Source organism: Neomonachus schauinslandi, chromosome 5, assembly GCF_002201575.2.
Source record: "Neomonachus schauinslandi chromosome 5, ASM220157v2, whole genome shotgun sequence".
NCBI lineage: Eukaryota > Metazoa > Chordata > Mammalia > Carnivora > Phocidae > Neomonachus > Neomonachus schauinslandi.
The window spans coordinates 139,435,334-139,461,309 of record NC_058407.1 but is presented as its reverse complement, the minus strand read 5'-3'; the positions used below and the strand labels follow the sequence as shown (position 1 = coordinate 139,461,309).

The 25,976-nt window shown below is 59.0% G+C and overlaps 1 protein-coding gene across 1 annotated transcript; it reads right to left on the bottom strand.

Moving 5' to 3' along the window:
- Positions 1–759: 759 nt before the first annotated feature.
- KCTD5 (potassium channel tetramerization domain containing 5) lies at positions 760–25,744 on the bottom strand. Its single transcript, XM_021698198.1, has 6 exons — positions 25,457–25,744; positions 14,954–15,062; positions 12,980–13,071; positions 11,188–11,283; positions 8,934–9,059; positions 760–2,496 (listed from the first exon to the last, which is right to left on the bottom strand). The coding sequence occupies exons 1-6, from the start codon at positions 25,706–25,708 to the stop codon at positions 2,467–2,469; spliced, it is 705 nt and encodes a 234-aa protein (XP_021553873.1). The 5' UTR covers positions 25,709–25,744; the 3' UTR covers positions 760–2,466.
- Between the last annotated feature and the right edge of the window lie 232 nt (positions 25,745–25,976).

Here is a 25,976-nt window from a genome sequence, read left to right as displayed (position 1 = left end):
CAAGAGGCAGGGCTCCCTCCCTGCCCAGGAGACCCAGAGTAAGGGCCCTCAGTCTCGGGACAGGGGTGGGCGACTGGCTTCCTTCCAGTCCTTTGCTTGGACAGGAGACACGTTCAGATTTGCTGTTGGCATCAGAGCTGGAAGGTGCCAAGTCAGTCTGCGCGGAAAGCCAACTCTTTGAAGCAGGATTTGGAGTCCTTCCCCATGTGCCCCTGGCTGCGCACTGAGCACCCCCCCCCAGGCAAGTAGGTCCAGTTCCCCAAACTGGGCCAGCAGGACAAAGCCCCAGGACCCTGGGAGCCCTGGCCAGGCCAGCGGCACACCTGCAAGCAGGATGGACACTCGGACAAGGCTGGGGTCAAAGACATCCTAGCCAGCCTCAGGGGGGCTTTCCCCCAAGTGTGGGGGGGTGGCCCAGAGCTTTCGAACAACAGCCAGTGGGGGAAGCCGGAGCAGCTGTGGGGATGGGGGGTGGGGGAGGCACCCCAGGACCGGAGAAATGTCTCCGCAGCTGGCACTTCTGGGCAGGATGAGCGTGCTTTAAACATGTCACTTGAAGATGATCTTTGTCCCCGGGGAGGGGGCAGGATGCCAGCAAGGGGTAGGCAAGGCGGCCCAGCCGAGGGGAGGAAGACGGGCCCTTGCAGGGCAGGCCACAGACCACAGCCCATGGATGGGGCCACGGACGGGGCCACCCCGAGCCCATGAAGCGCTTCTGCAGCAGACCCTTCTCCATGCATTCTGAGGCACTTACAGTTGTTCTCATTCATAAATACACAATTTTATTTGCTATTTTCAGGGGAAACTTAGGCATTAAACTGTAAGCTGATAAAATATGGATACCTAAAAAAGTATAAAAGTATAAATATCCCCTTAGAATAAATTTTAGTGAATTAAGTCTTAATATCTTTAAATTAAAAAACCACAAGCCTATCTATTATGTCAAGGTCCTAGATCAAACAACGCTACGTGGCCAGCAGCACCCACAGGTACACCCCAAGGCCAACGAGGGGCTGCCCCTGCCCCGGGCTCACCGGGAGGACGGGTCGCCGGGCCCTAAACGTGCCCTATAGAAAGGTTGCGATGAATTTGAAGCCAAACATTTAACAATGTACAAGAGACCTTACAGAAAGGAGGAGGTAAATCCCGGGTGCCGGAGAACTTGGTTAATCAGGTTATTGGCAAAGAAGAGGGCACAGGCAAGAAGCCTCCGGAAGCACTGGAAACTAAGCACGCCCAGGCCTCTGCCCTGCTCGGCGGCAGTCAGAGCGCACAGCGGCCCTGGCGAGGAAGCAGACAGCTGCTCGTCCGAGCCAACCCCCTCACCGGGCTCTGACAGCCCCCCAACAGCTAGGAAAGATCTGTCCTCAAAGCATGCGAGCAGCGCTGTTTACAGGGATCCCAGTCGCTCCAATGTCATGTCCGTGCAGAGCCCGTGCGGGTCGCCGGAGTCTCAAACACCCCAAACCCCAGAGAGAACTGCATAGTTAGACAAAGAAAAGGAGCGAGCCGGCAAGAGGGAGAGATTTGTGTAAACATCCGGTTTTCAGAGTGACCTGGAGTCTCCACTCTGGAAGCCAGGTGGACAGGCCTCCCGCCCCGACCTCCATCCCAGGCGAGACAAAGGCACTGACGGGTGGCAGCTCCGCCACAGGCCCATGGCCGGGCCACACCACACAAACTGCTCCGTCCCTGTCAATGACTTCACACATCAGTCCCAAATGCGGCAACGCTTGTAGGCATTTCTAAGGAGTAAAAACGCAGGGTAGTCCATCCACACTAGGGAAGAAGGGACGCAAAGTTCTCTGGCCTGGAAAATACAAGTGGAGAAGCCTCGACTGTTCCAGGCAGGGTCAGGCCAGGGAGCCTGGCTTGGAAGGAGGCCGGGCCTCGGGGCCGAGGCCCGGGAAGTAGTGAACACGTGGAGGCCGTCTCTCTCAGGAGCCACCCGCCAGGGGTGCAAATTGCCAACCACTCCTGCCAGGGAGGCAGAGCAGACTCCCTGACCCGAGGACCAGGGCCTGGTGCACGTGTGGGTGACCAGCAGGCACCCAGAGCCTGGGGCCACGGTGCTGCGGCCACTTCCTACCAGCAAGGCCCAGGCTCCGTCACAGACTGTTTATGTTAGCACCAAGAGCGCTGTCCTTTAAATGACCTTCGGTGATTACAGGGGTTGGCTGGAAGCATCCTGCCTCAGGCCCATGCAGCCTGGGGAATGCCTCACAGAGGCCCCCGTGGGGACACCCACCCGGCCAGCACGCCTCCTCCAAGTGGGGACGCCTGGCCTCAGACAGCTGGTCCCGTCTCTCACCGCCCACCTCAGAGGCAAAAAAGGATCCACACCCAAATCTCTACAGAGAAATTGTCAAACGCAGGTTTCTTCTCACGGCCAAGCTTCCTCCACATGGCAGATCGTCGCAACTTGGGACAAGATAAAATGTTTCTTCAGCTGTCATCACTGTGTTCTCACATCCTTGAACCCCGTTCTTGCAAAATCTGAAAACGCCAAACACAGACAATGAGGACCTAGGTGTTGGACAGGGCTGCGGCCTGTGGCCAGCTGGGAGCCACGAGGCCCTGAAGCAAAGCACCTGCTCCAGGAGCAGGGCCCAAGACCCCAAGTCCGCCTGCAGGTGGCTCAGGGGGCCGAGGAGGCTGGCACGGAGGGTCAGGGGCCAAGAACAGGCTGGGAGATCCTTGCTGCAGGGGCCGGCCCACGAACCTCCTGGCCCTTGGCCAGGAGTCCCTCCAGATCTCCATCCCAACCCATGGCAGGCATATTCACCCCCACTTCCTACCACAGCAGCCGGCCTGTCCCCTACTAGGCACCTCCCTGGGCCACCTCAGGGAGGCCTGGGACGTGTGTGTGTGTGTGTTGGGGGGGACACTTGGGACTTGGCTCCTTATCAAGTGCCCAGAGGTCCCCCGCGGCATCCCCCGCAATGGCTGCCCCTGCTCTCCTCCTACAGGTGCCACAGCCCACCTGATAGGCACCAACTCGAGTCTCCAGCCCGGCTAGGTCCTAGGCTGCAGACATGTGTGGACCCTCAGGGTCCTCAGGGTGTCAGTGGTCCCTGCCTCAACCTGCTCTTCTTCCTTGCCCCATCACAAACCACGTCCCCTCAGTGTCCCCTCAACCCTGCCCCAGTCACACGACCCCTAAGCCTGGGCCCCCAGGCCTGCTCCATCACCTCCACACCCATCAGTTCAGCCCACACGCTGCCTGGCAGGCCTCCCATTTTGCTTCTCAGTGCGCTGGCCCCCTTTCCTCAAGGGTGCCGGCCTCTCCTCACTGCAGCCCTGCAGAGTCCTCTGCCCCTTGGCCACCATGCCTGTCCCTCTCACTCCTCCCTCCTCGGCAACTCAGGGACAGAGAGGGCCCCCAGCCTCCCTCAGCCCTGAGCATGGGTGGACACCTGCAGAGCTGAGCCCCATGCAGCCCAGGGAGCAGGGATGGGACCACCCCGTGTCCCCAGGTGGGGGCTTCAGAGCCGGCAGATCTCTCGCTGTTTCGATCGATACGTGTAGTACAGCTGCTAGGCACCACGTAACCATAAGAAGTGCCTGAGTCCCAGCCTGGCCCAACCCAGCTGAGGCCAGCACTGTATGGCAGCCCATGTCATCGGCCATGTGAGAGCTGCCTCCTGGGGGCATTTTCTGCTTGAATTCCGGAGGTGAGCCAGATACGGCTCTGGGGACACTCTGAGCCCAGACCCGGGCACAAGGTGGGACTGTGCCCTGGGAGGGGCCAGCCCACGCACACCAGGTACAGGCCCACATGGACCCTCTGGCCAGAAAGCAGCTCACTGCCTCCCAGTGAGGCCCCGCCAGCCGGTGGCCACCTGCTCCCAGGCCAGGGGGGTTGCCCAGAGCAGCGAGGCCACAGGACCGGGGATGCCAGTCACTCACATTCATCAAGGGCTTGTTCTGATCCACTCAAGAAGGCCCAAGTTCTTCAGGGTCACTCCAGCCTCTGCCCTGGTGCCCTACACACCCTTGCCAGACCCTGGGCCTCTGCCTGCCATGTCTGAGGGCTCCGGGACACCCAGCTGGCATGGTTTCATGCTCTCCTATCCTCTGCGCCCACCTCCTGGGACCCCACTCCGCTCTCTGTAAGGTGCACCTTCCGCTGTGATAGGGGAACAGTGTCCCGGATTCAATGTCCCTCCTCAGCCCAGACAAGAACAGACCCTACATCTAGTAGGATTTGTCAGCTGGGTGGGAAAGCCCAGGAGGCCCCTGTCAGAGGGATGCGGTCTGGGGAGGGGACCCAGGATGGTCACACGCAGGTCCCTGCTATTCCCAAAGTGCTGGTCTCAGCCCCATCGTCTTTGCTGTTTGTAGGGCAAGGTGGACTCTGTGGGAGCCCATGAAGAGTTGTCCCTCACTCCATGGGAGCCCAGCAGAGGAGAGGGAGTGTCTGAGTCCACAGTGGAGAGGATGAAGCCTGTGCAACCGAAACGTGGCCTGGAGCAAGGTGACCACACCAGAGGGGCCGCCCCACCAGAGTAAGCCAACAACTGTCTCCTGACGAGGACAGAAAACCAGGCCTAGACCTGTGACAGTCACAGCCCTTCTGCCCGGGATGGGCTCTTCTTACTGGGCCACCTCCCACAGCGGGGCCGGAGCTGCCCATAGGGACCAGCAGCGTTCCCCCAGGCAGCACCCCCTCGGACGGGCCCAGGCAGGGGGCACCACCCCACCGTGCGGACCCAGGGCTGCTGTGTGACCAGCCCCTCCCACCACCCGCCCCTATCACAGGCGGCAAGCTGTGCTCATGCTCCGCCGGGCCAGGTCAGATGCCTGCTGAGCCCTCAGCGCGGCCGCTCCAAACACAGGGGGGCCACAGACACAAACCACACGTCTGCTTCCAGGGACTGAGTGAGGGAAGTAAAACACCTCCATGATTTCTGACGTCCTGCGTGTACTGAATTAACAGTATAAGCTTAAATTCACGTTTCTCTTGACTTTCTCGACGTGGCTACTAAAAAGTTTGAAGTGACAGATGGACCACGCTCGTCCAGACCAGGGCTCGGCAAACTGTCTCAGAGAGCCAGGTGACAAATATTTGAGGACTGGTGGATCAAGAAGCAAAACTGAGGATGTTGTATATGTATGTAATCACCAGAAAGGAACTAAAAACGGAAATGCCACTCTCCATTTGCAATTCCCAGTCCAGTCCTCTCATGGCTGGGCGGTCAACCTTTCAGGGCTTGGATGGCTACACGCCTTTCCCAAGCATCTCCCAGGGCAGAAGCTGAGGGGCCCCCAATCTGCATGGCTTGGCCCATGACCAGGGGGCGGGGAGGGCCTGGAGGGAGCAGGGGAGCCCCGTGGATGATGCGTGGCTCACCCACCTGTAACCTGCCCTCTCTGGGCCTCGACTCCCTGTGTGCACGATGAGGGCACAGAGCAGGTGGCCCCTGCTAGTGGTGAGCACAGTCGGGCTCCGGACCTGGGTGACAGGAAGAGGGACGGGAGGAGCAGTTGGGGGCCAACGGAGCGTCCGCGGAGCCCCTCATCACAGGGCAAACAGACAGAAGGTCCTCACAGACTCCTCTCTATCAGCATCCCTCTCCTGAGGCTCAGGGGAGGAGATGCCCCGAGCCCACGGCAGAGTGACAGCAGGGGCGGCCGGTGTCCTTGCCCGCGGACATCCACGGCAATGAGATCGTTCCAAAGCCTGACACACAGGGTTCTCAGGCACCCCAGCCGAGGTCCCGATGCCACCCACAGACATCCTAAAGGACACAGACCCCCCCCCCCCCCCCCCGCCAGACAGGCTGGCTCCACTGGAGATCTACAGTCAGGTTCTAACACAGAAGGTTCTGTCCACTAGAGGAATCACAAAGTGCAGTGGAGGAAGGGCTGGGGTCAAGGAGACTAAAGTGAGTGGTCAATGAAAGGGTGACAACTCACCATGACATTTACACTTAATCTGAGACATCCCCATTGTGACCCATGTCGCTCTGGTTCGGCACGCAGCATGCGGCAAAGGAGAAGAGAGGGCACCATTAGTGCAGGCTGGGACGGGGTGGCAGCCGGGAAGCCCGCCCGCAGAGGCTGAGTCTCCCCATGGCGACGGCAAGCATGGGTGCTCGGGGGCAGGAACCCCCCTGTGCTGGGTGGTGAAGCACAGATGGGCCAGTCTCGCGTGGGGGTCCTGGGCCTCAAACCCACGTGCCCAGACATGCCATGGAGGAAAACACAGGGTGTGGGCGTCTCCTATGCCCCATTGTCCCCAGGCCTGGCGCTCCCAAGGTTCCAGACCTCTCCCTCCCTCTTTTTATTTTTATTTATTTATTTTTTTAAAGATTTTATTTATTTATTTGACAGAAAGAGACACAGCGAGAGAGGGAACACAAGCAGGGGGAGTGGGAGAGGGAGAAGCAGGCTTCCCACTGAGCAAGGAGCCCGATGTGGGGCTCCATCCCAGGACCCTGGGATCATGACCCGAGCCGAAGGCAGACGCTGGACAACTGAGCCACCCAGGTGCCCATAGTTTTATTTTTTAAAAGATTTTTTGGTAAGATTTTATTTATTTATTTGACAGAGAGCACAAGCAGGGGGAACGGCAGGCAGAGCGAGAGGGAGAGGGAGAAGCAGGCTTCCCGCTGAGCAGGGAGCCCGATGCGGGGCTCGATCCCAGGACCCTGGGATCATGACCTGAGCTGAAGGCAGACGCTTAACGACTGAGCCACCCAGGCGCCCTCCCTCCCTCTTTTTAGTGAAGAACTGAACCTTGCTCAAATAGAGGTGTGGTCTTTGCTGCTGGCCCTGGAAAGGTTGTGATCTCCAGGCCACACGGGACGGTCTAAGAACATGATAGGGGAGGGCTCAGTTGGCCAGGGGGCTGGAAACTGTGATCAGGCAAGTGGGCGATCAGTCATTGATCAGTTATCAATCGATCTTGTGTGTCACCGAGAGCAGTAAAATCCCTGGACAAGGAGGCGGGGGACACCCTGGGGGGCACTGTTCTCTGCGTGCTACCACCTGTCCCAACTCCGCAGAGGAGCTCCACGCCCACCCCTGCTGGACCTGAGCCCTCCCTCTCTGTCCTTCCGACCAACAAACCATACCCCAGGGTCCCCTCAGTGAGTCCTGCAAGCGCTTCCAGCACATCTCGGTTTGGGGTTTGGGAGGCCCCCCAAACTGGCAGCTGAGGCGGGCCACCCTTGTGTAGACCGCTGCCCTCACTAAGCTGCCCACTCGATTCCTGCCTTGAGACAGGAGACTGGCCATTAGTGCCAGGAGGCTGACCCTTGGCGCCCTGCTACAACCATGCTGTGCCCGGTGTCCCCAGATTACCGCCCCCAATCCAGCCCCAACGGTTCTCCGTGGCGTTCTGGAGGCTCCAACCATGTTCCGCCTCCTGGGGAGCTCCTGTCACTGCCCCCATTTACGAGCCACAGTGGCTGCCACACTTCAGACCCAGGTATTTTTGGAGAGAAAAACAGGGCACGTTTTCAGAAACAAAGGGATTTGGGGTCATGCCTGGAGCTTCCTCACGGCACAGACGTAGCCTTTCTGCAGCAGAAAAGCTACCTGAGGAAAATGAGCTCAGGCGGCTGCCCTGGTAAAGCACAGCTATGAAAACTTCTCAAGCTCAGAAATCAAAGCTTCTAAAAATGAACAACTTACACAGGAATTCTGCAACCGCTCAGAGAGATGTGCCTCCTTATGAGGCTGGGGGCTCTTGGGGGGTGGTGGTGGTGTCACTTTCTACCCGACTCAACGGGAAGCACGTCCCCAGGCCGAGCACCGCCCCCACACGTGCAGCTACAGTGCTGTGGGCCAGGGCGGGCACGCCCTGCGTGCTGGACAGTCGCCCTGCTGGGAAGACGCAGGACTTCTTCACCCGGCCATGAGCCTCATGAGGACGGTCACCACAAGAAGGCTAACGTGCACGGGGACTCTGCTGTCTGTTCCTAAGCCCACACCTCCAAGGAAGGTCCTGAAAGGGTGACAGGGCAGTTCTGGGCCGGAGGCTTTGACCAGAGGCCACCTGGTGGGGCTAAGAGTCTGAGGAAGCGTCAGAAACCCCCGACTTAACGTCATCAGTTAAAATCCTCCAGGCTCTGGTGTTTCCTGCACTCACTCAGGTACCCCGGGGCTCTGAGCTTGTGGGGGTGGCTGCCAGAGCCCCGTCCCCACCTCCCTGGCCCCCCTCAGAGCTGGCTGCACGGCTCTCAGGCCACCACCATCCTCCAAGGCCCAGGAGTCCCACCAGGTGGAGCCAGCGACCCCAGAAAAGATGGCAGCTGCTGCCCCATGCCCCGAGGCCACCCCGAAACCCAGCACGGCCACCCCTGCCCTCCTCGGAAGACAGAAGCGCCAACGCCCAGCATGGAGCCAGTACACAGGGACGGCCCGGGCTGAGCCAACACTCTGAGGAGTCTGAAAATCAGAGCATCTGCAGGATCTGCTGCACCTTTTACAAACCAAACACGACCCCCAAGACATGGATGGATGTGGCTAAGGCAGGTGCCACCTGGGTGGCCTCCCTCTCCAGCCCTGATGTCTCAAGTTCCCAGGAAAACCATCCAAAATGGTATCAAAAGACAAACTTCCAGAAGCAACTCTGCCTGTCCAAAGAGGTGTAGGCAGAGGGCATGGGCTACAGAAGCCACAGGGGCTCGCCTCCAGGGGGAGCCCCTGTTCAAAGACCCCTGGCTCCACCACCTGCGGGCCACGGGACCTATGTGTCCTTCCTTCTGGGACTCTGCTGACGCATCAGGCAAGAACTCTGTGACAAGGAACGACAGCACGAGATGGACGAGCCGCCAGGCAGCCTGTGCAGCTGGGAGACGATGAGAGGGGGCCCAACTCCGCCAAGGGCAGCTGCCACCCCATGGGCCCCTCTGCAGGCGGGAACCGGAGGGTCCGCGGCTGTGCCCAGCTGGCCCAGCGCCCGCCTGCCCGCGGTCACCCACCTTGGCTTTCTCACTGGGCTCGCTGGTCGTGCCGTACGGGGAGTTGTGCAGCTCCTTAGAGACCACGCACAGGAACTCGGCCTGGTCTTCACTCCCGTAGTTGTAGGAAGAGCCGATGCTGACCAGCTGGGAGGACAGAAGAGCAGCAGCATGGGGTGAGCACGGCACACCAGCCCACCCGCCGGCAGGGAGACTCTAGCCCGTGAGCGCACACCGGGGACAGCTGGCACTTGGGGCGATGGAGAAGGCCAGGGGCAGGCGTGCCACGAGCAGCAGCGTGGGAAGGACGAGGACAGTGTGGGGGCAGCGGGCAAGGCCAAGCAAGGAGAGTGCGTGGGCAACATAGCCTGTGTGGCCAGAGACGGGAGAGCATGGCGGGCCGGCCACTGGAGACATGTGCCCTGCCCTCTGCGGACCCTGGGGGTGCAGACGGAGCCGTGGGTCTGCATGCAGACCGTGTTCTCACAGGGCACGCAAGGCTCATCTGAACCAACCTCGGAACCTTGTTCTCGCCTCGGCGCTCACCACTGGCTGACCCTGGGCTTGGTGCCAACACCACTCAGGGTTTTGTTTTTTTTTTTTAAAGATATTATCTATTTATTTGACAGAGAGAGACACAGCGAGAGGGGGAACACAAGCAGGGGGAGTGGGAGACGGAGAAGCAGGCTTCCCGCAGAGCAGGGAGCCCGATGCGGGGCTCGATCCCAGGACCCTGGGATCATACCTGAGCCGAAGGCAGACGCTTAACGACTGAGCCACCCAGGCGCCCCCACCACTCAGGGTTCTTAGCCTACTTTTCCCACAGCAGTCCCAGCTCCTGCTTCTGGGAAGTAGAGTATTTCTCATCAAACTGGACTGGTTCTGGAGTTTTGCTGGCAAGAACCGGGAGGACAACATCCTCCAGAGACAAAGACTCAGGGACAGGAGAGGAACCTGGCATGTGTGATGATTTGGGATCCGCCCAGAGGAGCTAAGGACTAAACCCTCAAGCTGAACACAGAGAGGAAGGGAGAGGCCCACACAGGAGGCAGGAGATTCTCCCTCTCAGCGAGAGAGCTACAGAGGTGCTTTGTTCCCAGCAAGGGTGACCTTGCAACACCCTGCCCGGTGCCTGCAGCCCCCATCTCCCAGCCTTTCTCTGGGCCGCACGGCGAGGGAGGATGCGAGGGGCATGGGAGGGGACCTCTGTCCCTGCACGGTCTGTGGCACAAATGTAACGAGGTCAGATACTACCTGGACCCCGGCACGCGGGTAACACTGTGAGAGGACACAGAGAGCAGCCCTGACAGCCTCAGGCCCACCCCCCCGCCCCCCACCCAATTGGAGGGAGGACACAAACACTGCAGTTGTCTCAGTGACATTTTAAGGGGACTCCAAGCATGCTCTACAGTATGATCCCGTTTCAAAAGACCCAAAGAAAAGGTGTGGCCTTAATTAGGAGGCTGGGGTGAGCCTGTAATTTCCCACCCTCTCTCCCGGCAGGACCACTCGCCGTGGCCGGAACCTACACTGGATGGACAGAAAGCTCCGAGGCCTGAGGGGGCCTGGCGAGCAGGGCAGGTGAGACCTGGGGCTGGGGGCCGGGGAGGGTCACAGGTCCGAACCTTAGTTCGAACCTGCCTGAGGGACAGGAACAGTGAGCAGTTTGTGGAAAAGGTACTGGCCAATCGGTGAGCATCCTGGACGCGCTCCTGGGCCCATAGCCAGTGGGCTGCAGCTGCGCAGGCCGGGAGCCCGGGCTCCATGAAGGGAAGGAGCACTCCCACATCCTCACGTCAGGCCGGCAAACTGGAGGGCACAGCTGCGCCAGAGCCGAGGGCAGGAAAGGGCCTGGGGGGCCGCAAAGCAGCCCCGCTGGGAAGGGCATCTGTGCCAACCGCAGCACAAAGGAGCCCAAGCCACCATCTGCTCAGCCAGCATGGGAGGGGACGCGAGGGGACGGGAAGGTGGGGCCAGGCCGGGATGCACGCAGGCTGTCAATCCCACACACACGGAGATGCCAGATGGAAGCACAGGGAACAGTCCCCGCAAAGCACGGGCTCAAGTAAGAAGGATAACTCAGAGAGAAGGGTGGGGAAGCGGGGACGGGGACTTCTGTGGGGAGGGGCCCTAGAATAACTTGACCCGCCCCACCCGAACACCCGTGACCAATCCCGTCAGGACAGGGCACAGGCCCCCGTCTGTGAGGTGCTGGAGGACAGTGACAGGCTGCCACAGGCCCCCGACGCCTCACTACTGGTCCCTGGGGCCTCACCTGCTCGAACTTCCAGCCGTCAGACATGGTGGACACCATCTGAGTGAGCTCCTCTTCCTGACACTGCAGCACACGGTACACGTGCTTCACCGGCACCTGGGAGAGACACAGCCACGGATGAGACACGCCCCACAGGGGACCCAGGGAGGCTAACGTCCCCCTCAGGCTCAGGTCACGGTGCACAGAGCGACCCCGAACGCAACCAGCAAAGCAAAACAGGCCGAACAGCTGTTTTTCTCCCCCGCATCCGCCGTCCAACAGGTCTCTATTTCTAAACTGCAAAGTTCAGTGAGTCGTGCTCCTGAAATCCCGACGGCACCTTGAGCTAGATGTGAGCACGCGAGGACTGCGGACGTGAGGGAAGGCAGCTGGGAGGGGATGGCAGGGAGGGCCTGAGGAGCCGCCCACAGCGCTCAGACCCGGGCCCTCCCTGGGGGAGGTGGCTTCCGAAAAGCTGCTGTGTCACCCAAGGCGCCGAGGCGCCCACCCACCGTCCTCTGCTCCAGGCACGATCTCTGGTGCTCAGAGCACCACGGGGCCTTGCCGGCCAGTAGCCTACCCCCCTGCAGCTGCTCCTCTGGTAGGAGGCCACGGCGTTCGGCGCGAGTGTGATGGGTGGCCACAGCCGGGAGGGGGCTGGCTGTCACACAGCCCCAGTGCGTTCACTTGTGACAGGGACGACACCGGCGCTCCTGGCCCAGGCCCCGAGGAGGGGTTCTTCTATGCCCACCACGCAGAGGCCTCAGTGCTGCAGGCATGGGTCATACTACGTGTTTAGTGGGGTGGCTGGACAGAGGGGAGTGCGGCAGCCAATGGCCAGAGACGACCCAGGAGCCCGTGGTCGGGTCTCCTGCCCCCTCCCTGGACCCCTCCCTCATTGTCTGGCGCCCGAGGGGCTCCCGCAGGAGAGAGGGCTGGGGGCACCATGGCCAATCTGAGCGGCCAGGCCGTCAGCGAGTGTCTCACAAAGGCCGAGAGCTCTAGCTCGGGGCCTGTCAGACACCCGGTGGGAGGGCCCACAATGGGACGGGGCAGCCAAGGGGCTTCAGGTGGGTGTAGACTCCAGATGAGCGAGGCGGCTCTCAGGGCGCGTCCACTTCATGGCATCCCCCCTGAGGAGCTGCTCACTGGGAGACGGCTCACCGTTCTGCCAGCCAGGGCAGAGCTCAGCCCCTCCGGCACCTCCCTCTGCATAAGATGCCGGACATGGCCTGCTTCACACACTGGGCTAACGGGCAGCAGACTGGCTGGACTGGCCAAGTGCATGTGGGCTCCACATGGGGATCAGCCCCAACAGGCAGGCACACAGAGCCCTGACTGCTCTCTTCTCTCCCAGGAAAAGCCACATCTTCGTGAAACCCACACTGGCCTGCAGGACCCCACCCCCGTCTACCCTGAGCTCACTGCCAGCCGCAGGCCCTGTGCACCTGCTGCGCCCTGCTACAATGCGCTCCCTGAGATGTCCACACTGGAAGCCTCCCTGTTCTCCGTCCCTGGACTTTCCTTTGCGGCACTGTCTGTCCCCTGCCCCTGGGGTGGAGACCCCTAAGGGTGGGCTGGGCAGGAATGGACAAACACACCCAGTGTGCGGCTACAGCAGTGCCACAGGACATGGCTAGAGAGCAGGCCCGTCAGGCATTAGGACGATTCCCGAGGAAGACAGTCACGACAGGGACAGCACCGATCCTGGGGTCTCGTGCAGAGGCCGCCCCTGGCCAGCACAAAGGCAGGGAGCGACCTGCACCACTGTGGCAGACCTCAGAAACTCGGGCCTATTAGTCACTGCTCTTACCTGCGACGTTTTGCTGTCTCGTTCTCTAATTTTGTCCTTTACAAGTTTTATTAGTGAGGTGATATTGTAAAATTCTGCTTCCTCCAGCACTCCTAGAATAGAAAAAAGTAATTTTCACCAGATCCAAGAATAAATGTCCTGCCCCTGTCCCTCTGTGGACCTATAGCCCATGCCTAGCCTTGGCCCCTGGCAGCTCCTCGGCCCCGTGCCAACGGACCCCGTGCAGACTCTGCTGGCTCAGTGGGGCGCCCCAGGATCAAGGGCAGAGGGCCTATTTCCTGAATACACTCCTGGCACGTGCCACTCCAGGTGGCCTGCTGGGTACACTGTCGCACACGCATCTACCCCGACCTCCGCCCTGGGCGCCCCTGGATGGAACTTGGAAACCTTCCCTCCATTGCTCGCGGGCCATCTGCTGCCCTCACGTGAGGCCCTCATGCAGGTCTGTCACTTGGTGCCTCAGTTTCCCCATTCCACTGGAAGCCGGGCCGGTTGAGAGGGCAGCTCCAGGACTCTTGACAGTTTAGGGCTGTCCTTCTTCCCCAAGGCTGCAACTCGTGCTGCACCCATTTGGGGACTCTCCGGCCCCACGACCCCTCCTGCGCATTCCAGAAGGGCTGTGCTGGCCGCCCTGGCCAGGCCTCAGTCTACACGGTGCCCCACACTGGCAGCACCAGCAGCTCCGGGCCATGTCCTAACCGGCCCCCAGGCAGCACAGTCAGACGGGGAGCCTGGCGGTGGGCAGCTGCACTTACAACGTCACTTCTCAGGACGGCGTGTGGCCGTGTAGGTGACGAAATGCAAGCCTGGTGCCATCCTGTCGGCCACCCCCCTCAGACCTGTGGGTGGGGACTGAGAGGCCTTGCGAGTGGGACGCTCCAGGTGCCGGTGGCCGCATGGACCCTTCTTTTTTTTTTTAAGATTTTATTTATTTATCTGAGAGACAGAATGGGAGACAACGGCATGAGAAGGGGAGGGTCAGAGGGAGAAGCACACTCCCGGCTGAGCAGGGAGCCCGACGTGGAACTGGAGCCCGACGTGGAACTCGATCCCGGGACTCCAGAATCATGACCTGAGCCGAAGGCAGTTGCTTAACCAACTGAGCCACCCAGGTGCCCCCGCATGGACCCTTCTGAAAGTGCGGCGTTCGAGGCCGGCCAGGAGGCAGGGGACGAGGCAGGGCGTCAGGGGCCTGTCTGCAGCAAGCACCTGCCTCTGAGCAAGCCGCCCTGGGAACAGTCTGTGAAGTTTAGCCTAGAACTGCACGGCTCCACCAAGACCAAGGAAGGCGCCCCAAACAACACCAGTGCATGTGTACACGGAAGTCCCTTTCGGGTCTGGAGGCCCAGAAAGCGGCAAAAGTGAAAGGAGTGAGCCCAGGTCAGTCCCGCCAGTCACTAGAGGACCTGGCAGGAGCCAGAGCCCACGCAGAGCGGAAACACCTGGACCTCTCAGGTCCTGACACGTCAAGCTCCCTACTCGCTGTGCCCAGCGCTGGACCGTTTGAGAAGAGACAGAGCTCAGAGGTGAGGGTGCAGAGGTGCCCTGGAAGGAGCGCACCCGGGGCTCACCCGGCGGCTATGTCCAGGACAGTGTGAACTAAAGTAGCCGTGAGAGCGGAGCCCTAGCCCCAGCAGCATCGCTAACTAGGCTCCTGACATGGCCCAGAGCCCAGGTGACCTGCTCCCCGCTTGACAGCAGTCCTGACGGGTCAACCTGGCCGTGAAGTCTTTGCTTCCTGGAGGAAGACAGCAGACAAGGTGGCCAGCAGCCCTCACCTCCTGGAGACAAACGCCTACTGCCCCATGGGGCACAGGTGAGAGGCAGCTGGGAGCCAGCGAGGGGACGCAGGCATCTGGGATTTCTGCAGGGGAAGGTGTGCCAGGCCTGCTCCTCACAGGGCGGCTCGGGCTCAGAGGAATCTGTCTCAAGTGACCAGTCAGCCTGTCCACAGGGGCCCTATCCCCAACTCACCTTCCTCTGCGAGGTCTTTGTTAATGACCAGCTTCCCGTGTCTCAGGTAGTTCAGCACAGGCCCAAAGTAGGTGGGGTCTCTGTCGATTAAATAGGCACCAGTTTCATCCTACAAAGAAGAGAACACCATGAGTCCTGGCGGGGAAGGCAAGGATCCCCACAAGTGACTGCAGGCCAGGCTGCGTGGAAAGGGTTGCAGAGGCACGTGGGTCGTGTGTGTCCCTTAACCCGCAACCAGACAGCGCTGCAGCACTTCGGGGAGGTGGCTCTGCGGCCTCTGGCAGTCGGCAGCCTCTCACCTTGCCTGTCACCACCTCAGGTCTAGGCCAAGTTCATCTCCCTTTATTTACTCGGCAGCGAGGTGACTGAGGCTGAGGAATGGTTCAGCCTCCGTGCATCTCAATGTTGCCCAACACAAGGAACCTAACACAGACTCTCCTCCTGGGCACCTGTGGCAGGGCCTTCTTACCCTGGGGCGGGGTCAGAGGCACACACAACAGTGACTGTGTGGAGAGGCCTGACCAAAGGAGCCACACCCCAGGGGCAGTAGTTCAGAGTCTGAGCAGTCTATAAAACAGACCTTCAGAAGGCTCTTCTCCCACACCGGGTGGCCCTGGTTCCTCCCGGAAGTGCCTGGGGCCTGTCTGAGGGTTAGAGTGCTCTGCCCAGCAAGCTTCCACAAGCGGCCCAGGGGGTGCGGACATGCCGACCTGGGCACGAGGGTGGGGGCAGTCCCTGAAAGACGCCTCCACGGAGTAGAGCCCAGGGAGTCCTGCCCAGAGTAACGGGCATGGAGGGTACTGTCTGCGAGGGAGGGCCACAGCAGTCTAGTGGGGAGTGACGGCACCCTGGGATCCATTCTAGGCCATGGATCTGACTGCGTCGAGGGCACTGCATATCTGCTGTGGGTCTGCTGGGCAGGGCCTGGCCCGGGCTGCCATCCTGCTCCTCCCGCAAGCCCACCTCCCCTCCCCGTGGCCCTGGGGAAGCCTCCCTGACACAACAGGTCAATGGAACAGTCAGCGTGGCAGGCTCTGGGGGGGCCATCCACAGGAGCAGGACCAGCGGAGACCACAGAGGACAGTGTGTCAGCATCTCTGTAGGGCGAGCATGGTGGTGCGAAGACCTGGAGCTCTTGGATGTGCTCTGCCTACGGACACCAGATGCAGAGACAGAGTGAGGCAGGAAGCATCCCGACCGTAAAGCAACAGGGCCACATTAGGGCCCTATTTCTCACCCAAGTGTGGCAGAACCTGGAGGTTCCAGGGGCTTCCTGACGTCCACCACTGCAGACCTGCTCTTCTTACGTCAAGTCAGTTAGGGCTCTGAATGTGTGCATGCTGGGACCTGGAGCCTTGCTGCTCAGTGGGCAGGACCCGGGCACTCAGCCCAACCTCCTGCCAGGACAGGCCACTGCCTGCTCTCCCCTGTGGGCTTCTGTCCACCAAGGCGCCATCCCAGCTTCACCCAGACCTCCCGAGTTCATCCTCATGCTCCACCCCACCCACCTAAGGAAGCACCAGACACTGTCCCGTGGACCCCTGCCTCCTGTCCCCCCAGACCCCGCCTGTTCTCCGAGCAAGACCAAGGACCCCGTGGACCAGCTTCTGGAAGAAGGATGCTCGACCAGTCTCCCTACTGGTAAAAAGTGGCCATGAAGTCAGGGGCTCGCCTCCACCCCCACCCTCAGGTGTGAAAAGAACCCCGTGCATGACATGTGCACATCAGCAAGCTCAGGAACGACTCACTGGCTCCCCACTAACCTCGCCAGCCAGCTAGCAGAAGGACAAGATCCGATGGGGACAGGGCGCCCCAGGGAACCTCCCTATCACACTGGGCCCACACTAGGAGCTCGAGAGGACCATCATCACACCGCACTACCCCCGTGGGGGTCAAGCCTGAGCTCCAGAGCTTCCGAGGCAGTGTGCGCTCAGCCCCGCGGCTGTCTTGACGTGGGCGCCAACACACCGAGCCCTCATCCCGAGGCTGCCTGGGGGCCCCCCGCCTGGACCCAGAATGGTGGGTTCACTGAATGGCCTTGTGTGGCAGGCTGTGCCCCTAGTAATCCGACGCCGGGGATGCGCCGCCCCCTGCCAGTGACGAGCCAGCCGGCCCGGCCCTGACGCTGAGGAGCAGCACTTAGGGAAACTCAAAAGCGGTTTCTTCCATGGAGTCCCGCCAAAGTTCTCTGGACCGTTTCTTCTTGGGGATTTGTTTTGATCGGATGGACTCCGAGGTTGGGCAGGACTCTCAGTACTCTGACCTGGGCTCGTCAAGTGGAGGGTTCAGCCTCCACAGGAAGTGCCGGGGCCCCTACACCAAGACCCCAAAACTCCACCAGGCTTTATCCCGGGCTGCCGCCCAGACGATCACAGACCGACTCTCATTCAGACGTGCACAAGCAGGACCTCTGTAAAAAGCACGCGCCTCAGCACCTGAGCGGGAGCAGCAAGCTCTAGAGCTGAGGGGCGTCGCCGGGGGCAGGCCGGGGACAGGCCCCCCCAGCACCGCGGCCGGCATGCCGACACCGGTGCCTCACGTACTGTGCGGGGCACGCAGCCCTGGGCCCTCTAGCCTACAGCAGAAATAAGGAAGAACACACAACCCAGAAACGGTGAAACAAACAAAAAACCCCAATTCAGAATATGAATCTTAGGCTCACTTCTGCAAAAGCCCAGAGAAAAGCACCTTGGTGCCATCTACCCTGGCAACTGGGGGGAGGGGCAGTGGGGGTGCGGCCGCCGGCATGCCACATGGGCATCGCCGCGACAGCATGCACAGACAGAACCCTGGGCCGCTCACGCCTACAACGGGCAGCAAGGAACGCGGCAGGACATGAACGCTGGCTGGTGGCGAGACTCGTGGGTCCCTCGTCTCCTCTTTCTGTCCTGTCCTCGATTTATACAAGCGTGTGCTACATTTATAGAGTGGTGAGCTCTGTGTGTTTTTGTGTAAAAGAGCCAGAATGGAGACTCCTTTCTTTACAAATCACTTCCCTCTACTGACCTTCCCTACTTCTCACTGAATTAGCGTCTGACCTATTTGTGAAGCGCTGGCTTTAAAAATATATATGTACCTTAGGGTGCCTGGGTGGCTCAGTCCATAATCCCAGGGTCCTGGGATCGAGTCCCGCATCATGCTCCCTGCTCTTGGGGGAGCCTACTGCTCCCTCTCCCTCTGCTCCCCTGCTCGTACTCTCTCTGTCAAATAAATACATAAAATCTTTAAAAAAAAATTTAAAAAAATATACATGTACCTTAAGGGCTTTAAACAGGGGAAGGGGCCTTGGCTTAGGAATACGTAACGAGGGCCAACTCCCCGCAGGCTGTCAGTCCACACACACTTGGAGCAGGGCGGCCTGATGATGCCCAGGTCGGCTGGATCCCACTCCTAGTGGGACCCACCTCCCAAGGCTGAGCTGCTGGTCTCCACGGGAAGTCTGAACCCTGCATCTCTGAGCTTGGGCTGCTGGGCCACTGGCCCCAGGCAGGGAGGCAGCCAGGCCACAGAGATCATGCTCTGGCCACGAGCCCCGTGTGCAGTCACTTCTCTGAGAGGAGCCAGTGGGCAAAGGTAGGGCCAAGCCCACATCACATGCTCTCCCAGGAGACACTTAACTGCAGCCCTTACAAGGAGGGAGGCAGAGAGGACAATCCTGACCTGAAACCACTCCCCCACTCCCCGCCCTGCCCCACCCTCTCCTTTCTGAGCCCACCCAGCGCCCCTAGCCCACACCACTGGTTAGGAAACAAGTGTTCTGCAAGAGGCAGAAACACACCTGTGCCACTCAGTAAACAGCCCCCAAGACTGAGGTTCTCCCTGCCCACACTGCACCCAGAAGTAAAACCCGGCCATCAGGTTCAAGGGGCAGGATCGAATGCACTGCCCAGCAACGCACTGTAGATAAAGAGGGCGCTGCTCGTCCCTCAGGGCCAGCTGGTCCTGGAAATGGCGATGAGGAGTGAGACTCTCACCAAGATTCTAAATGGAAAAGAACTCTGTTGGCGTGATAGCTCTCTATGGAGCGTCTGCACTTGGCCCCGTTCCATCACCTTCACAGCCTCCACAAACACGCCAGGAAACAGGACTCCGCCACCACTTTGTTGTGGGAGAAAAAGCACAGCCACTGGAGACGAAATGAAGACGGCTGAGTGTCCTGAGCTAAATGGGAGATAAATTCTGTCAAATCTCCCTGTTAAAATCTAAATGTAAACACACAGAATTCTCTGTGCACAAACATCTGCAATCAACCTAATTAGAAATACTTAGCTTTTACTCTGAAATTATCCATTTTAAGAGACCAGTCCAAATTTGCACACAAAACCTTCAACCTCCACCCCCTCTCTGTTGTTTTCTACAGTTTGTCAAACCCTCCGTCCAGAAGAGGCCTGAGATGTCACCAATTACAAATGATGAGGCAGTAGACCCGGAGACCAAAGAGACTTGTCTGAGGAACCAGGATTTGCCGGGCTGGGCCCCTGGGAACCCAGGAGTGCCAGCGGGCTCTGATTTACCGTTCCCTGCATGAGCCCCCTGACATGCCCCGTGTGTGCTGAGATCTGACACACTCCCATGCCCACCCAGGAAATAAGGGAAAAGCAGGGCTCTGGGCCAACGCAGGGTGCATGTGTCCGGGTTCTGGGTCATTCTCACCCTCAGTGCCGGCCCTGGCAACAAACCCCCTCAGACCTCAAAGAGCACCCAGCTCCTAGGGCCCCGACCCCCACAATGTCCCAATTTAGGATGACATACACGACTCACATGAGGCTCGCCCAGAAGCAAACACAAGTGCCCGCGAGAAAGGGCCCATCTGCAAGGCTCCTCTTGCAGCAGGTGTGCGTCAGATTCAGCCACAGTGGGTCCACCCCCGGGGCCCCAGGAATCCATGGGGGTGATTCACAGTGACCCACTCAGTCCAGCAGGTCTGCGAGCACTGAGAGCAGATGCCGGGTCACTCTGGGGCCAGGGTGCTGAGTGGACCGGCCAGCCTGAGGGCCGGCCATCCAGGTCAGAGCTGCTGTGATTTATGTCACAAAGCAAGGGATCGTCCATCTGCAGGGATTTCGCAGGTGCTCCCCTCCCTAGAGACATTCCAGCCTCAGAACACCTGCACGTACATCCTCAACAGATGTCACATTACTGATTCTGGTGGCGTGAGTGCGTATGTTTAACATAAAATTGCTGGCACAGGAAAGTCAACTAGTGATGGAAACAGGCGGGAACCATGATCACCTGGGGCAGAAGCACCACACCGGAAAGCCCCTCCACAGCCCCAGAGGCGAGGCCTCCTCAAGCCCAGAGCCCCCAGTTCACGCCTAGCCCCCTGCTCCGGTGATGCCCTCGAGCTCTCCCCACCAGCTGCCCCCACGGCCACCGCCCTGCGGGCTCCAAGTGGGCCTCTGCTCTCCTCCTACACTTGGCCCTGCTGGCAGATCTGGTGCAGAGTTCAGCCTTCCTTCCTGCTGGGACCGAAGGGCAGGCCCGTGGTTCCTCTGCTATGTCACCGAACCTCCTCCCTCTTCTTGCCCACTGCACGGTGACTAGGCTCGGTCGGTGCCCCTGCTGCTTGCCTCGGCCTCCCTGCTGGAGCTGGCCCAGCTCATCAACTCCAGAACTGTGGCCACCCAAGCCTGACTTGCAAAACCAGGCCAAGATCCTAGAAACCCAACTGCTGAGGCAACTAGAACCCACCAGAATGTGGACGATGGGAAGAGACACTTGTGCACACCCATATGTGGATGCCTCAAGCCCCTTCCAAACACGCGGGCAGATGGGACTGGAACCCTAGAGCCACAGTCTTCAGGCTCAAAGACCTTAAGTTTCTTGCAAGAAAACTCGGTGGCTGCCCAGGAAGCTGTGTCCCTCCCCTGTGGCACAGCCTCCAGGCTCCAGAGTTGGGAAGCCGCCCTCGGGCCTTTCCTCAAGTCAGCCAGGAGCTCTAGGTGGAGTGCCAAGAGGCGGCCAGGGATGGACGGGGGACAGGAGGGCCAGGCTCGCACACACTCCCCTTCGAGGCTGGCCGAGCAGCAGGAGCTCCCCTCTGGGACCAAGGTTTGCGGTGATTCAGAGAGTATGTGTAAGAAACAAACAGCAGCAAGAACAAATTCTGACGGGGAGAAAAAAGCATTCTTTCTAAAAACAAAGTAGAGGGCGCCTGGGTGGCTCAGTTGGTTAAGCAACTGCCTTTGGCTCAGGTCATGATCCTGGAGTCCCGGGATCGAGTCCTGCATCAGGCTCCCTGCTCAGCTAGGAGCCTGCTTCTCCCTCGGACCCTCCCCCCTCTCATGTACTCTCTCATTCTTGCTCTCTCAAATAAATAAATAAAATCTTTAAAAAAAATAAAAAAATAAAAAAATAAAAACAAAGTAGAGACCACCGCGAGTCATCTCCATCTGCTGTGAGGACCCAGCACAGACCCAGCACGGGGCACTGGGTGGAGGTGGTGTGACCTACACCATCTTCCTAAACTCTCACAGCAACTCCCGGACTAATGCTCAGAGAGGTGCACAAACTTACCCCAAAGTTGCACAGCGAGTTAAGTTCTGGTCAAAGTCAAAGTCAGGCCCGCGTCTCCAGTCTCACTCTGCCACCAGGGAAGACACTCCGTCTCCCCAGTACCCACAGCACACCAGCGCCAGCCTGGATGCTTCTGGCGCTCTGCAGTCCGGGGAGAGCACCCTGGCCATGCACAAACCTCCCTCGGTGCAGAGCCAGCTCCTTTAAGGGACTTTAAGGACAGTTGGCCCAGTGACTGCTGACCTGGAGCATCTCTGGAAGGGAGCTGTGAGCACCCACTCACAGGTGAAAGCAGCTACAGACACCTGTCAACAAGTGGGCACCCCAGTGTTCCCATAAAACTCGATTTGCAACATCAGGCAGGTGGGCCACAGTGTTCTGACTATGGCTCCAAACCAAGCCTAGTCACGGTGCAGGGGGCAGAAAGAGGAAGTGCTTTGCAGCGACAACCATTTCCTCCCGGGCTGCCCTCAGATGGCTGATGGTGGGGACAGCTGCAGGCCCAGGGCCTATGTCTGAGGCCCTGAAGCAAGCTTTCACTCAAGCAAGTCCTTTCTCAGGACCTTCTGGCCTGGAATCACGGGCTGCTTCAGGTCCAGGGCTGTCCAGTTAGGGGCCCCGTGGAGACGTAACGTGGGCTCTGCCAGCAAACACCTGCTGTACGGGGGAAGGGCGGGAGCCCCTCCCTCCACCCGGGTCCTAGACCAACCACGGCACGTGGCCAGGGCTACGAACACGCTCAGAGCCACATCCTCGACCAAAGTGTGAAATGAAATGCACCCAAGTCTCGGGTCACCCACTCCAGGCCTCAGATAGGCCGACACGGCTCTCATGGGCGCCCAGGATGCTCTTCAGAATTCGGGAAGTTAGCCTTTCGCCTCTGATTTAGTTACACGGAGCATAATCTGCTCTTTCCACTCTAAGGAATCCCCACTTCTCTTGCCAAGCAATTTAGAAGTTTGTACTCCCACCCACATCCCTCATCGCTTGGCCGTTGTCTGTAAAATCTCTTCCACTATCTTTCCAATCCCGACACTCTTGCCAACACCAAGTACACCCGGAGTGAGCACAGGCAAAGAACTGCAAGTGACATGTCACCAGAGGCCCTGCGATGGCCCCACCTCTCAAAGACCCATCTAACGCCACAGAATCTGCACCCCAAAGGCAGGACAATGGCCCCATCAACGGACAAAAGCTCAGATTTTCTCCAGGCCTGGCTCAGGCAGCAGAGACTGAACCCACCTCAAATCCTACTTAACCTGAGTGGTTTCCAACCACCAAGTAGCAGTATTTCCTGTTTCCCTTTCAACTCCTAAAGCATCTCCACACTGAAACGGGGGCTGATTCAGCTCTAAACAAACGCTAACCTGTTTTCAGCAATGCCTAATGGGCCAGGTACCATGGAATACAAAGAGACTTAACCCAAATGAATCACACATCAAGTATTCACAAAGCACTTCCGGGAAGGAGTGTCACACCTGGCCCGCCCCTTACGAGAACCTGGGAGAAAGATGACCCAGACAGTAGGGGAGCAGATGCTGAAACAAACACCCCAGACACAGCCGGGCTGGAGGAAGCCCCAGGAGGAAGTGAGAATTCATACTTGGGCGGTCTATAAAGAGAACCACACGGCAGCAATGGGCCCAGAGTCCGCAATGAAACCAACGGGTAAGGGTTTGAAGTCCAGAGCTGGTCCCAGGCTCAGTCCTGAGAGAGGGAGACCAGTTGCAGCCCCGCTCCCCACCCTCCTTAACAAACTGTTGCCTTCTTCAGAAAACGTCCCATCACTCCACCTCTCCCACAGGCTTCTGCAGTGTTTAAACACAAGCTCCAGGCACTCTTCCGGTGAACTTCAACCCACCAGGTTCCCGAAAGGTCCTGGTCTCCCCCTTCCTTGGAACAACTTCCCCTCGAATCCCCCCCACCCAAGTCCGATGCAAGCACCAGCTTGCTGGAGCCCAGGAGCTCAATAAACACTAGTCAGGTGCCCAGCAGGAACCTTCCACCAGGTCTGTGCTGTTGACGTTCAGCCCTAGGGACACCTGCCAGGTATGCTTTCATTCATTTTAACTATGAAGTGAGGGCTTCGAGGTTTTTACAAGTGAATCAACATCCTGTTTCTCTTCCATCATGTAATAATCACTGGCCATCCCACTCCTCCAAACACCCCCTCCCCTCCGCCCTCAGCCTCCGCTTCCTCACTCAGGGTCTAATTATCTAGGAGTGAAGCTCTGGGACATTCTTTCATCAGAAAGTTGGGGGGGGTGGTGACACTGAGAAAACCCAGTATCTTACACATTGTGTCTCATTTGAAGTAAAGCACACTCCTACCGTGACTGATGTGAATCAGCATTACTCTTTGTTAAATTCCCATTACCCGCGACAAAAACTCACCCTTATTTACTATCGACTACCTATGAGACAGAAACTGTATCTGCTGCATTACCTTCATGTTCTAGATTTCCCTCTTACAATTTGGAGATCAAATGTGGGTAAGCACCGGATGGTGACAAGAAGCAACCGCAGCAGATGCGTTCTGGTGGGTTAATTACCTCCCCCAAAGGACTGTTATTACAGTAGAGCATAGTTTTTTTTAAGTCGTTTTTAGACAGTAAAATAAAGGGATGAAATGACTTAACTGTGGAAGCTATAGTTAATTGGCTCTGAATCAATTGTTTTAGTGATGAATAGAGACTTTGCCTCAAAAACAAAAAACAAAAAACACCACACACACACCAAAACCCCAGTGGACAAGTGCAATTTAAAATCTGATGCAATATACAAAACGAACTCTCCAGTAGAAATCCCAGTGAATGACCACTGTGGCCCAGTGTTTTAATACAAACAAACACACAGTAAAACATACACCCTCGCCATAAAAGGAAAATCACAGCAAACAAAAGCCTACTTCTGTCCTGGAGAGGCCTGCCATTTTCTGGGAGGTCAATTCTCTCTTGAGGCGAGAGCTTGGTCAAAGGAGCAGTGGAAGCAGCTGGGGGTGGTGGCGGGGGAGACTGGAGCGCTGACATCTCAAACCCTGATTTCTGCCAACGACAAGTGGTCTTATGGTAACTCAGGAGCTCTCCTCTCCTGATCGTAAGGTCATGCCACCCTGAGGATGGGCTCCGTCCGCCTTCCCGAACTTGAAGAGGGAGCTGAATCTTTCTGGGAAGACTTATGCCTGGCAAGCGTTGAGCTGGCGAGGCACAAAGCCAAGTGCAATTATGTACGCTCAACTAAGAAGACCCAGGAAAGTTAGGTTGCGAACCGCCGCGGATAAATATAGGTAACTACTTTTACAATAGAGCCTTTTCGGAGTTTCAATCCGTACAAACCCCTAGCAGCTCTTCCTTAGCCACACAAGTCTCATAAAGGTCATAACCGAAACAGTTTCCATTATGATCTGCACAACAGTACCAGCACTTAATGAAAGACAAGCTGCAAACCAACCGAGGGACTCCTACCCTTTCGGGAGGGCAGTGGGGACGCAGCCTGACGAAATATTCCTACCTGGTCTCTCCTTGCCACCCCTTCGCACGCGCAACCCTCCCTTTGAAAAATTACTCTAGGGCCGGCCCCTTCTGCGAGTGCCGATGCGAGCGTGTTGTGGCTGTAAACGACGGAGCGCCAACTCTCTAAATTCAAGTCACTGGGAAAGGCAGGTCACCCGTGTCAACCCCCCCACGCCAACGTGAAGTTAAACGTCTGGAATGTGAGCAGATGAGGAGGCGGCCAGGGTTCTCCGATTCCAGGGCCACTAAGTACACGGGGCCACAGAGGAGACGCTCACACAGCGGGGCCATGAGAACCTAGAGGGGAAAGAAAGTGGATCCACAGCAAGGTCCGGGGGGTGGGAAAGCTCCGCCGGGGAGCGGAGAGGGCGAGAGGGAGCCGAGGTGGGCCGGCCGGGGGTTCTCGAGGGCGGTGGGCGCCCGGGCACCAGGCCCGGCCTCCCCGGCCCGGCACGGACAGTCGCGCGGCCCTCACCTTGTCCGAGTCCAGGTCGGGGTCGGCCTGGCACAGACGGTACAGGAAGGATTTCGGGTCCCGGCACAGCGTCTGCCGGGTGGTGAGGAAGTAGGTGCCGCCGACGTTGAGCCGAACCCACTTGGACACGCCGCCGGGGCGCTGGGCCAGGGCACCGAGCCCCGCGCTGCAGCGGCGGCACAGGTTGGCCCCCAGCCCCGCCCCGAGGCCGCCCGGAGCCGGCGGCAGCGGCTCGCAGTGATTCTCCGCCATGATCCCAGCAAGCCCCGCCACAGCTCCTCTCCACCGGAAGCGTCCGGCCTTTAATACCGTCCTCCTAGCTCTGTCCCGCCCACGGGTCCGCCCTCGTAAAGCGCCCGCCCTGGTGTCACGCGGCAGGCGGAAGTTCCGGTCCGGAAAAGCGACCGGCCGAGCCCCCTTCCGGCCGGAGCCGGGCGTCGGGCTCGAGAGGCTCGCCGGCCTCTGCCCCCCGCCCGTGCGGCGCATGGACGCTGGGTTCCGGGCCCGGAATGCAGGTGGT